General features: G+C 39.3%; 2 protein-coding genes across 2 annotated transcripts in view; one reads left to right on the top strand and one right to left on the bottom strand.

The window, feature by feature from the left end:
* LOC109030546 (ras-like protein 1) overlaps positions 1 to 14,185 on the top strand; it is a 122,549-nt gene that overhangs the window by 17,801 nt on the left and 90,563 nt on the right. The window lies entirely within an intron of this gene.
* The window catches only part of LOC109030547 (protein takeout), a 29,747-nt gene continuing 27,073 nt past the window's right edge, over positions 11,512 to 14,185 (bottom strand). Inside the window, exon 6 of the mRNA XM_019041549.2 lies at positions 11,512 to 12,895. Within this exon, the coding sequence (XP_018897094.2) occupies positions 12,744 to 12,895 (152 nt within the window). The 3' untranslated portion in view covers positions 11,512 to 12,743. The remainder of the gene's footprint in view (positions 12,896 to 14,185) is intronic.

Here is a 14,185-nt window from a genome sequence, read left to right as displayed (position 1 = left end):
TAAAACTTTTTAATAAGCGAGATATAGCTATTTCCTTTTTTTCTTTTCCGATGATAAAACTAATTTTTTAGCAATTTCAAAAAATTATGATTCATTCAATAAAGTACAGAGTAAGTACAGAAGGAAATGACACTTGGCATCAGAGTTCTTGTACCCTACAGTCCCATTAGTAGTGGTCATCTGCAGGATTACACCATGTCTCAAGGACACCGTTCTGGTCGTTTTCCACCATTTTCTTCGTTGGTTTTTCGTAGGCGGGGATTCACGTCGATCCAAAATGTCTCTAAAGCCGCGACGCAAAAAACTAGTTTTTCTCTTCTTCCTCTACCGCGGATCTGGACCACCGGACTGCCCTTGAAAAAGGCGATTGTCAACGCAAACAACTCACTGATTAAGCTTTTGCAGCACTTCATATGCCCAGTGTTTCTCGAAAGGGAACTAAAAGACACCAGACGTTGCCAAGTTACATCAGACAGTGCATTATATGCTGGATTGCATTTTGCAAAAAGGAACCAAGAGCATTCCAATGTCGCTGAGATTGTGCAACTTTTTTTACCTTGCAATATAAACTGATAATCCAAACAAGGTTTATCTTTACTCCTAAAAAAACTATAAATTCAATTAGAAAATTACCTATGTAAAATATTTTTTTGCATGATTTCAGTAATCTTCTATTGCAAAGGATGTAACTTGCACAATCCTAGCAACATTGGAAAGCTCTTGATTCCTTTTTGCAAAATGTAGTCCCTATAGACAAGGGAATAGTTGTACCGATCGATTTCTTTCAAAATTTAATTGATTTCCAGTATTCATCAATTCATTTGAAAATTTCAGGGAGTTTGCTTAGAATTCCAAAGCAAACTCTCTAAATTTTTCAAAAAATTAGCTTAACCGTCCCTCTGTAAAAAAATACACTGTCTAATTTCATTTGGCAACAGCTGATGTCACACTGAATTTTCTTTTGAGAAGCACCGCCCATATCATTACCAATATTAGAGGCAGAAGGAAAATATTTCCCTAAAAAGGATAATAATAAACCAACTTTGTGAAATGAAATCACGAAAAGGGGGCATCAAACTTATTAACGACTCGTACACCTGAGATGGGTTCGGTGACTCTTAACACAGCCTCACTTCAAATGTAAGTTTTATTATTGACAACATTTTAATTCAGTAGGCGAGAACCAAAAGGTCGTAAGTCATGTTCTTGAAATTCAAAGGGAAATAATCCCATTATTTACTTTTACTTTATTCTTTCCCCTTTTTGTAATTTCCTTTCTCTGAAAGAGTAGTGTATAAAAAAGTCAAGAGATCCGACCTTACATCACGATGAGGAGATTCTGAGTGTTTGAAATTGCAAATTATTTCACAAGCAGTAGTGAAAACAATTCTTTCCTCGTTCGTTAAACGTCAACATGATACAAATAAAATTTTAATCACGTAACTCTTTGCAGAGGAATCGTAAAGATCTTCACGTGAGGACGTTGATTGCCTTTAGGCAAAATTTATTTACATTGATTGTCAACTTTTGTCAACATTGATTCTCTAACTGGTCTGAAAATAGTATTTGTTATGTTGAACCCTCTGTACGTAAATTTTTAAATACGGATTCCTGAAATTAAATGTTCAAAATGTAAAATCAAAATATAATTACAAATCTCGAGAAAAAATTGTACTTGGGCAATCACGAAATGTTTGGAAACCGCGCATAAGAGCGTTTTGCATCAATGAGAGGCGTTCTATTCAAAAGCGAAATTTTTACCAGTTTTTACCGTCTGCAGCAACACACCTCAATCTTTAAAAATAATAATTTAAATAACAAATCTTATCATGAAGATTCAAATCGTACCTAGATGCAATGTTTTCAAATTATCAAAGGAAAATTATTGATCTAAACTAACCATTGATTTGATACTCAATTAAAAGTCATTCCCTCAAAATTTCAACTTAATTAATTTTATTCAATTTCAACTTTAGTTTATATCATAGACGAGAAAATGCGTCCTTTCGCAGTGGCTTTTGCATGCGGCTCCCGAGCAAAAACAACATAATGAAGGTGTTCGAAACTCTATTGCGGAGTAAGGAAAGAAGGACATTATTTTGTTCGATTGCGGTGTTCGTATTTTATCGAATACCTAAAATGGCAGGGAAACCTCGCAAAGATATGTGGAGGGGGAGAGGAAAGGGGGCTATACTACTGTGATGAACTCAGCCCCGAGTTAATTCAATGTTTAACAAAAGGAAGCATTAAAAAACCCCGCTACCGGTCTCTAGTTTTCATGATCCCTGAATTGCGTGCTGGAAAATGGACATTTATCCATCCATTTCAGTTTGTGAACAATGAGACCCTTCTTTGCGTCGCACTGTCCTACAACTACGAAGATCAATATCAATAGCCCTGGACGACCAATGCGTGAAAAAATCAAATTTTGCAATGTTTGTTTTATGCGTGGGGGGATACTTCAACGAGTGTTTTCACAGTAGCGCGCAACAAGACGAAGGAATAGATGAGAAGGAAGGAAACAATTATTCTCGCGAAATATCTGCGTGAATCTGCGGAACATCGATTCTTGGATTGATTTTTGAACGATTGTTTGCCGTGGGTCGTATGGAGTCGGTACATAAAAGCTAGACATAAAGGTCAACAAATACGTCGTAAAATTGAGGGGGGGGGGGGCGAAATCGAGTGCAAGGGAAAACATTTTTGGCAACCCCCAAAAATCCCAAGCCGGGTCAAATTGACCTGATTATCTCTTCTAGGAAAGTTCTAGTGCCGTTACATCAAAGCTTCAGGTACAGATTTACGAGAACACCTTAAAAAAGAAGCAGATATCATATTGAAAAAAAAAAGGAAAAATGAAGCGTCATGTCGCAACACAGCTGAAGATAGGGAACACTTATTCGGGCCTGTTCTCTAACTTTTATCCCGCATCTGAGCGACACCTCACTGGTAAGATAGATCGGAAAATTGCGAGTTAACGCCTCGCGCCTTCAATTTTGCAGATGCGACACGGACATCCGTGAAGCACGAATAGTTGTATCTCTGCGCCGTCGTCAACGCAAGTTCTTTTCCTTGCTTTATATCCATATTGTGTTCGTTACGTTTGTCTTGTTTGTAGTGGTGCTTCAAGAGCTATGTGAGCAACACAGCAGAGGATAGGAGAGACGTAATTGGGCTTTTTAACTTTGCTACCGACTCTGAGAGACATCTCAATGGCAGCATATAGCGGAGCATTGCGAGTTCATGCCTCGCGCCATGACGCCTTCAATTTTGCAGATGCAACACGGATATCCATCAAGCACGAATAGTTGTATCGCTGCGCCGTCATCAACGCGCGTCCTCTCCTTTCCTTTACGTCCATGATATTTCAGTTTATTTAACCCTCATCCAAATCAACCAGAGATCTTTTGTAAACACTTTTTAGGGCTGAATATCTTTTTAGTTTAATGTATAGTTAAACCCCAATTATCCAACACCCGATTTTCCGACCTCCGACACTCACCAAGATATACAGTGCGGAAAAATTACCTTTGACAATAATAACTAGTACTTTTGAAAGTGAACTTTTATCATGTTTCAACAGCAATAAGAAAAGTTCACCCACGTATTACGTCATTATATTGTCGTATGACCACTGTACTGTAGCATTCTATCAAATTTAAAATCAGCCTTAGATCAACACTGAAAACAATTTTTCTTTAGATATTATTTTGATTAAAAGCGTCATTCTTGTCGACAAAATTTGGTGTTTTTGAATCAAATCCGCCGCAACGTAAAGTCAGTTTTTTTAAAGCAAAAGGACCGTTGTTTTGTTATCGTTAAGTTTAAGTTAGTCTAAAAAAAGGTAAGTCAAAAAAAAAAAATTATCGACAAGTCAGAATTATACTAGTATCTCAAGAAAATTTTTATTCAGTGAAAGTGAAAGTAAGTAGTTTCTTTTCTAAAGCCAGCGGCACAAAACTTTCGAAATCATGATCGTTATCGAGTAGTTTCGTTAAGTTTAAGTTATCACATTATCGTTAAGTTTAAGTTAGTCTAAAAAAAGGTAAGTTTGAAAAAAAAAAGAAAAAAAATTGTCAAGTCAAAATAATATCTCAAGAAAATTTTCATTCAGTGAAAGTGAAAATAATCAGAAGTTTTCTTCTAAAGCCAACGGCACAAAACTTTCGAAATCACGATGAGTTTCCCTCCGATGCAGATCGGCGCTCGCCTCCTCCAGACACCTTCGCGCTTCGAAGGGGGGGGGGGGGGGCGGCTCGCAACCCTTTTGACTTTCATCGGCGTCCCTGTCAAGATGATTAAGTGCCGAACGGACGGCGTAGCACGGACGCCTCCCCTCTTCGTCTCATCCCCCGCGACGGGAGGGAGGGGGGTGGGAATCGCGAATTTCAAAACCGCGCCGCCGCTGCGGTCGGCGGTGGAGGAATGAGAATGAAGGAGGACGTGGCCACAAATCCATGCCCAAACAACGGCTCCGTCGAAAAGGTCGTTGACGCCTTGCGTCGTCGTCGTTTCATGCCGCCCGCAGTTGTGACGTCATCGCCGAGGGAAAAAAGTTTCGAGAGCTTTTAATGTAAGGCGGAGGTGGGGCGAATGACACCCGCGGTCAAGAAATATGGATAGCTGACACCCGGGTTATTAATGTGAGCACGCTCAGGCAACAACGCGGAGGAGTATGAGCGACCGGTCAATGCATATTCGAGAAAATATGGTTATGATTTTTTTTTTGGGGGGGGGAGGAAAGAGGGGGGTCGAAGTATAAATTTTGATTTGCAACGTTGCAAATTTCGTGTCAGATTTTATTTTTCAAGAGAAAAATAAGGAATTTAACTTCTCGGAATTTGATCTAACTTTCTTTCATTCTATGAAAATTTTCAGATGTAATATCAAGAGAAAAGGTTCCTTTTGAAAAAGGGAAACAAAAAACAATAAAAAAATCAAAATTGAATCACGAATAAACTAAAGTAAAATAACATTACATGAAATGTACTGGGACGTCGCAGTTAAGATACGTGGTTTTTGAAAATCCATCACCGATTTTCATATGTACAGCGCAAATGAACAACTGCATCGATCAGTTCGAAAACAACCCAACGAGAAAGGGATAAATAGCATATAAATTGGGAGAAAAAACTGATCGGAGTGGATAATTTTCCATACTTTAAACGTGATTTTGAGGCATGACATCGAGCAACCATAGAACATAACTGACAGAAAACAGAAGTTTTTGCTTTTTTGACATGGAATACTGGAATTCTTCTGAATTGGGAATATTTGACTAGAAGGTGGCGTGAAAATCTACCTCTGTACACTTGCAGAGATATAGATCATATCTGGTATTGAATAGATTCCACCAATTTAACCCTATAATGGGTGGTCAGAAGAAGAGAAAATATTTTAAAAAATGCGTCTGACCCTGAAACCATTTTTCCAGAGATACAAGTTTTTAAATTGATGCATTTTTCGGTAAAAGGCGCATGAGACTTCCAATGCTGCTGGAATTGTGCAACGTAGTTTTTTTAGTTGGACGTATTTATGCTAAAAGGAACTATGTTACACGCAAATCCTATGCACATAGTTCTTTTTAGCATAAAGACGTCCAGTTGTAAGTCACTTATCTCAATAAAGGAACAATGAAATAAAATTTAAAAAAGTCACTTATCCGACAGTTCTACTACGAATTTTTCCCTGAATCTGCTGTGAGTCTTTCCTCACCATTGTACGGAAGTAAAGCGACTGTAAATGAATTTCAACTGCCACAAACGCTAAAAAAAACTGTACAATCTTGGCGGATTTTCAAGCTTTATACGCTATTTTACCGAAAAAGTCCTCAATTATAATCAGAGTGGGTTCTTCCTATGACTGAACCATTTAATTTGAATCGGATTGATTGGTACCCAGTCGAAAGAGAGCACATCGCGATCGTTTGCGTCGTTTTGCGTCGAAGTGGAATCCCGGAGGAGCGGAGGAAGTTAAAGGATGGCTCGAGCCGGGCAGGGACAGGCGTGAAAAGTGATAGGGGACTGACCTTTGCGAGGGGGAGCGACAGGCCTCTATCTTTCCACACGGCCGACTTCCTCCCGAACCCGCGAACCCGTTCATTAGCGGGAAACCGCGAGACGCCACGAGATACGTACCATCATTTCGAGTGCCCGTTCGTGCCGCGTTTTGTTTGCCGCGATTCAATGAGCATTCATTTCGGCGATATCGGGGAGGCGGTAGACCACGGGGGACGAGACGTAAACTCGGTTCACTGAATTTTTGCGGTCGGCTTTTATTCTGCTTTTATCGTCGTGGCCGAGAGGTAAAAGCCGTAAAAACTGAGGACTAAACTGCCGTGAAAACAAGGTGAAAACACCGTATGAACGTTCGAATGTCGCCAAATTTCCAATCAGAAAATTCTTATTTTTGAAGAATGTTATGAATGTTTTCCTTGCAATTTTCAGACTTTTTAGATCAAATTACGAGCAAAATCCTCTGAAAAAGCGGAGGAGAAATATTCACAAATTTTCGTAAAAATTCCTGATTTGTCAAAGGAAATTTGGCAACGTCTAGTGGCTCGTACGGCGTTGTTCCTTAGCACGGCAGTAAAGGACATTACGACCAAAAAGTAGAGCGTCTATCTTAGGTAGATCAAATACTGAGGAGCAGGGTTTAATCCTGTGTTGTTAAAAAAAGTGTGGCTTTTTAATGTGCAGGCGCCTGTGCGGTGAGCGCATCTACCGTTAAGTTGCTTTGGGATTCGAAATAATGTAAAAAAAAAAAAAAATTCAATTGGACTCAGAGTAGTCCATTTGCATCCTTACTTGAGCTTTAGAGCTGAAGTAAGGTCGCAAAGATTTTATGAAAAATAAGAACGTGCAAAAACTATTCTCTGAACGACGTTCACTTGCAGCTCACCAAATAAAAATACTGTCTTCAAAAAAATCTTCAAATAGATCAAAATAGAGTGTTCCCTATGGAGGAAAGTAAATTGTATTAGACTCTTGCAAAGCTACGAAAATAAAATTCTCAGCACTTGCAGAGCTGGTGCGAGGGCGTATTAATTTAAATTTTTGATTTTAAGGCTCCAAGCTCCTTTTTTGTGACTACGTCACACTCGTAGCTTAAAACGATCCCCCTATCATAATACAAGAACGCAGTTTTGCAAAGTTTGAGGCACTTCTATTCTGAGGTTGCCATTTTAAAGTCAATGACAGTTTCGAGATGCGTCCTTTTCATCCACAAATGAAATTAGAATTGAGAAAAATCCTTTATGATTAGAAACAAAACCAGATGATTCTGCAAACGGTGCGAAGAAACCGAGAAAAATACAAATATGCATCCGCGTCGAAGTCACATTCAGAATTTCACGCACGTGCGAAAGCTCAGCCGCTAATGAGACACAACATCAGGCTTATCCTGTCATCAGAGGCGGCTCAAAGTTCCAACGACTATCAATAAAAGTTCCGCAAGTCCTCTGTCGGATTAAGCATACTGCGTCGTCCTCTCTTTATCCCGAATGTAAATAAGCGAAGCCACTCAGACCAGACGAAGAATTTCTATCTAAAAGTGATCTATAACGCGAATGTGAAATTAGTTGATTCTATTTGGTCGACAAAAAACGTCTAAATTACTACTGGAATTCCGTGCGGATACGATGTTTTTTTATGGAGACCAGCAGGATGAGGAAGTAGCTGAGACAACGGCGGGAGAAAATGAATTATGGACGATCAGATATGTTTGAGGAGCGGGCTCGCAACCTTGGACGACAAAGTCACTACCCGGTATAATGTTACGTTTAAATGTCATCTATGGATTATCGCGGAAAACATGGTATCGTGCGGCTGGGGTCGTGAGGTACCGCCGCTAATCGGAATTTTTCGGGGTTGAGGCCCGGCCTGAGTGGGCGTTTTAATGAGGATTCAATCGAGTTCATCCTCATCGGAGAATAAGCTTCCGAATTTTGCACCGAAATGCCAAAGCGCCGCCGGTGTGCCGTGTCGGTGGGGGCTCTTGGAAAATATTGATGTTTGGAAACACACGATGGTGGCCTTGACTGTGAACTTGATGAAATCGTTCAGCGGGTTGCAGGAAAGTTTACGGTTTGCCAGCGCTAACGGAATAACAGAGATGTTGAATTAATTTAAAATGAGGAAACTCGTTTTGTTCTGGGTCAAAAATGTGAAAAAAACTCAGAACTGCGACTTCCGACGGTGAATTTTAACCAAACTTATACTGTTATTACAAAGGGAGGGAGGAGAATAATTGGACGTATTTCTGCCAAACAGAACTATGTGCATTAAGACATGAGCCTTGAGACCCATAAAAATATATGCATAAAATGACTCACGTCATAATGCACATAGTTTCGTTTGGTAGAAATACGTCCAATTCAAAGTCCACTTCACTCCGTAGCCTATTTCACTCACAGACGATCGAAGTAATATGAGCTCAAAGATTGAAGGTGCTTCCCTTTCACGAAAGCTAGACTGAGTTGATTGCGGCGCTTTGATGCAACTATTCGCGGTCCGCGATTAAGCATGGTGCATACTTTTCAAAAATTGAAGGCGCTCTCACTTTTCATCGGAGCGGAATTTACTCTTTTCGTGGAGTAAACTCATCTTTTACAGATCATAAATCAACTCTGTCTGCAAAGTTATCGCCGCTTTTACGGAGCGAATTCGACTCCTCATCCATAACATTCAAGATTCTCTTGTTTCCTCCTAATATTTTAGTCCCCAGCGATAGATTTGATACGACTCCGGTTGTGACATCTGCAGTAGTGAACATGCAATGTGTGAAGTATTCCTACACTCTTGTAGGCGCTGATATGCGCCGCGCACTGACCGACCTCACACAGCACTGTTTGATGCAATGCGTGAAGTATTCCTGCCGTCTCGTAGGCGCTGATATGCGTCTTACGCTGACCGCACTGTGTTCGGCGCGAATAGTCAACTCGCTTGCGTTCAACGGATGTGCGTGTTGCATGGAGTAAGAAATGAGCATGCTGTGCAATTTGTTTTATTATTGTACTGTTTGTTAGCCCTCGTTATTCCGGAATCAATAAATTTTTCAAAAGAAGGGGTATGCCTGTATAAAAGTCAAGTCAGAATGAATCTGTAGCATTTACGTACAGCTTCCAAAGTTTTGCTCAGGTCCTCTTGAAAGAGCCTGCTGCCGCACTAATGAAAAACGCCGTATGAGCATTCAGATGTTGCCAAATCTTCCTCAATAAAATATTTACCGTCGAGGAATGTAATGCATATTTTACCTTTAAATTTGAAGATATTTAGAGTGAAGTGCGAACAAAACCGTTCGAAAATTTTGAAGAAAACTGTTTAAAATTTCCCAATAAATTCGTTTTTTATTGGAGGAAATTTGGCAACGTCTAAAGACTCATACGGCGTTCTTCTTTCTCAGGGTGGCATGCCTACGTTTGGATCTTGATCTTGAGCGAGTGGCTCGCAATTTTAACGTGCGCGGAACGTTTTTTTCCCCGCGGAGCTGGCAGGATTTTTGGCAAACCGCTCCGGGAAGAAGTAAAAATCGGATTTCTGATCCGAGCCGCACTTGTCATGCTCATGATGACGGACGAGCAAGGAGCAATTATCCTTCCCTTGACCCGGCAGTGGGACCACGAAAACGGCTCGAGGTGGGTAATCTCGGATGCGAGCAACGAATCAAATAAATTGAGGAAGCCGCATTGGATTCCCCGCCAAACGCCAGATCTTCGAAATCCTACGTCACGTCCTGCGCGGCGCGCCACAGTGGATCGAGTCAATCAGAGAGGTCGGGCATACATTTTTTTAATGAAACTGCAAATTTTAATGTTTATTTCATTCACATGTTAAATTTTAAGGAGAGCTTCTTGTGAGAAAATTTCACGAGGAAACCAATGAAACCACTTGTAGAACTTAAAATTTTGTAAAATGGAGTTAAAAGCTTTTAAAGTTTCCACATTTTTTCCGACCTCTCCTATATGACTCGATCCAATGTGCGGCGCGCAATGCTGATGGAGTCGCGTCGTTTTGCAAAAATCCGCAGAATTGCGATAGCTGAAGCCTTGCGCCGTGACTTCCAGCCTCGAACTTTGAGTTACGGTTTGCGGAGAGGATTCGCCAGTTGAATACTTAAGATATACGATTGGCGGCAAGAATTAATAGAAATTGAATGGTCACAGAGGTAAAGTTCCCATTGCTATACTGCCGTGATAGTATACTGTGACAAAATATACTGCCCGATGAAGTAAGTATTTTTAAGTAGAGATATGCGTATTTTTTCTTGATGTTCTCAGATATTTTAGAGTAAATCGCGAACGAAATTGTTAAAAAAATTGGAAGAAAAATATTCACAATTTTTCCAGCACATAATTTATTGAAAAAAAAAAATATGGCGACGGCTGAGGGTTGATACGGTGTTTTTTCTTAGCACGGCAGTTTAACCGATATTTTATGCCAGGAGGAGGTATGTGCAGATAAATTAAGTTTAGATGAATTCAGTGTATAGGATTTTTGTGCACCATAATTCCCTTCAGTATCATATAGTTGCATAACTGCCTTTAAATTGACATGCGTTTATATACAAAAGCAATACAAAATTCCCTATTCCATTCTTTCATTATGTTTCGCAGTACTGAAAATAAGTTCAAAATCCTCTTTTTAGGTCCCTTTATTCCCTATAGCTGATGCGCGAGTCATCTTAATTATCGGATATAAGGGGGCGGACCCGGACATTCTGCCTTCCCATGTTCCTATTAATATCAAACTCGCAAACTTAAAATACACTTCGCTCCGATACAATGAGCAGTGAGTTCTCCAACTTATCAAAACTGTCAAAGTAAGGAGAACCCTGCAGTTCTGATGCTAAACTTTGTTGACTCAAAATGTCTACTATTATAGAAGCTTAGATATTCCTGAGAGAGCCCCAGATTTCCTGTTTAGGTCTCTCCTTCCTCCTCTTCTTATCATTCTACCTCTTTCATCACACGGAAAAAACGAATTTAGGGCCGGAACCTACCCGGGTAGCTTAAATTGCTTAACCCTAAAGCCATAGGGGCAGGCCCAAAGTAGGCTCATCCGGGGCCCCTACTGATTGAAGGTAAAGCTAAGTATTTAAGCTACCCGGATAGGTCCCATCCTTAAACTAGTTTTTTCCTTGCACTACTAACTTTTTCTTTCTTTCCCATTCTAATCGTGTAAGGCATGTCTGCACATTTTTGTCTGAGTCAATGACTTCATTTTCACTTAGATATGTCTTCGTATCATCTTAGTATTTTTACAGAATGCTTAATAACACTACTTACAGAGCCTCTTCTCATAAATGAGACCGAAGTGGTCGGATTTTGGCCATACGTCTCATTATTTTTGCTGCAAAAATGTCATAGGCGTAATTTTCTGTTTTTTGTACCTCATCAAAAAGGTTTTAGAGTAAATTTTCTGTAATAACGAATTTGCACCGTGACTTTAAATTGGATTTCGTCCTAACTTGGACTTAAAATTTACTTGTGGGAAAGATATAAAATAATGAAAATTGTATTTAATGTTTTGAAAATACTTTTAATTGAAATAACTTAACAAATAAATTACACTTAACACTTTTAAAATAAATAAATTATTAAAATATTTCATTTTTCCTTTTTAACTTTAAGCATAAAATTTTAACAAAAGAGGTATAAATAGTGTGCTCGCCCAGAAAGGAAGTTTCAAATGGGCACAAAATACAAAAAAGTGAATATAAACAGATTTAAGGGGACACAGTCATTAAAAATTACTGATGAAACTGTAAAACCTCCATAACTTTACGTCAAAAGAAAAGCTTGTTGGTTTTTAACTTAAATTACAAAGATAAATCGAAACTTGATAATTCGATACTTCTGAGCATACTAGTAATTCACCGATCTTAAGTCTTTTTGCTTTAGTTCAAGCATAAATTCATCACAGACTTTCAAATTTCATAATTTCAGATTATCCTTGGTCGAATTTTTAGCGCTTAACTCCCTCTTAAAAATTATTTCTATTTAATTAATTTGTATACGATAGATTCATGTTTAATATAATACGAATATTCAACCAACTTTCTCAAAACATAATTAAGTCTGGTGGGAGACTTGAATCATTACAACCTTGATATGTACCAAGTTTAACCAAAATCGTGACCCATTTAAGTGGAATTTACAACATCGATCAAAGCTGTAACATGATATTGCTTAGAATGGAAAAAGATAACTCGCTTTAGAAATCACAGATCAGCTTTTAATAAACACTGTTAGACACTTAATTCAGCTGTCTGGTCGAAGTCAATTAGGCAAATGTTGTTCCGCGGAGAAATATTATGATCCCTCAATAAAATTGGACGAAGAGGAATTCGAGTATTATTTAAAAATAAATCCCTACGGACCAAAATATTCACCACATCAAAAACGATCAGCCTGTGGTTTGCAGCTCAATTAAACGTCCGAGTGTCGAAATACATTAACCTCTCTCTTTTGGCGTACAAATGCAATAATAGAATATTGGAAATTATCTTCTTGATGGTCCGAAGGCACGTGGGTAGTTCAAGAAAAAAGTACCATTCGGCATGAGAATAGAGAGAACAGAGACTCATGAGTCATGAGTCTTGAATTTTGAGGGACGAGATACTTCCGTCAGCATTAGTTGTTCGATGGGTGAGATCGGAGCCAAAGTGACAAGGAGCGCACCCTGGTGGGAACGGCCGACTCTAAAACGAATCGGGGCGAGGTTTCAGGAACTTGAGGCGAGATTTTACCAATGGAAAAACTCGGTGTAAGGAACGTTGTTGAGGATCCGGGAGCCCAACTCCTTCAGGAAGAGGGATAGAGCTTCTTCGATGGCGGGTTGGAGCTCCTTCAGGATATCGGGCCAGTTTTCGTTCAGGAACTGGTTCATGTTCTCTCCTGAAACATCAAAGCGCACATTATTAGCCCACACACTATTTTAGTGCTGGAAAATTAGCTGTTATGAAAATATTTCATAATTTTTGGCCGATCATAGATACCAACACTGTCGTGCTGAGGAAAACGCCGTATGAGCTATCGTTGTCAAACTTCCTTCGAGAAATCACAATTTTTTTTGAAAAATGTATAATTATTTCCCTTCATATTTCTTTTCGACTTTTTCAGAGGATTCCGTTCGAAACTGGATCTAAAAAGTCGGAAAATTCCAGGGAAATATATTCATAGCTTCCTTCAAAAATTTCTGAAAGGAAATTTGGCAACACTCGAACGCTCATATGACGTTTTTCCTCAGCACGGCAGTGTATATCTCTATGTGAGATTAATACATTTTTCTCGGCACCTCCTTCCGAATCCAAAATTGGTTGATTACGCTCAGCTGGACATGCCGGTAGAAATTAAAAATCAAAGGCGAAGTCTAATCTTTGCTGAAACGAGCAGGAGAGGTGAAAAACTGACGATCTGACGGATTTGCAGAGAGTTAATTCCACCGAATTCCAGTGTGTCAAAACATTTTTGCATCGAATATCAACAAGATCTATACAGCATTCAATTCGTTCCAGGAATTTTTTAAATGACGTGTTTATTTAAATACATCAATGGTCATGACGTTAAAGGAAAATTATTTCCACCGCAGTAATCATCGATACAAACAGTTTTGAGAGGTGAATCATCGAATATCGATGTATCCCCATTTGGAGCTGTGGAAATGAATAAATTATTCAGGTGCTCGTTGCGAACGCACTAATAATCGATCATTTTTCATAGATTCAAATGCCCGATCAATCGATTCATCGCGTGGCATGGCACGCCACTATGCATTGATACAATCCTCGAGAAAATCCTCTGAAAGTTCGCACAGAAAGACAAGGAGCCAGCTAAGTGGTTTGGGATTCCCGCCGAGGAAATTTCCCCGGTAATCGTGGACCCCGAAAAATGAGAGGAAGAAGAAGGAATGAGAGGTGATAACAAAAAAGGAAGAAAGACGGAAAAATCTTCAAACCTTATTATGCCGTGCTTAGGAGGAATGCTGTGTGAACATTCAAGAGTTTCCAAAGTCCCCTTGATGAAACACGTATTTTTGACAACATTCATGCATATTTTTCCTTGAAATTCTCAGATATTTTTGATTAAATTACGGACGAAACTGTCCGAGACTTTTGAAAAATAATATTCACAATTTTCCAAGTAATTTCAGTTTTTATCGAAGGAAACTTGGCAACGTCTGGTGGC

Source organism: Bemisia tabaci, chromosome 3 (genome assembly GCF_918797505.1).
Source record: "Bemisia tabaci chromosome 3, PGI_BMITA_v3".
NCBI lineage: Eukaryota > Metazoa > Arthropoda > Insecta > Hemiptera > Aleyrodidae > Bemisia > Bemisia tabaci.
Note: the sequence above shows the minus strand (reverse complement) of the source record. Positions and strands in the feature narration are given on the sequence as shown.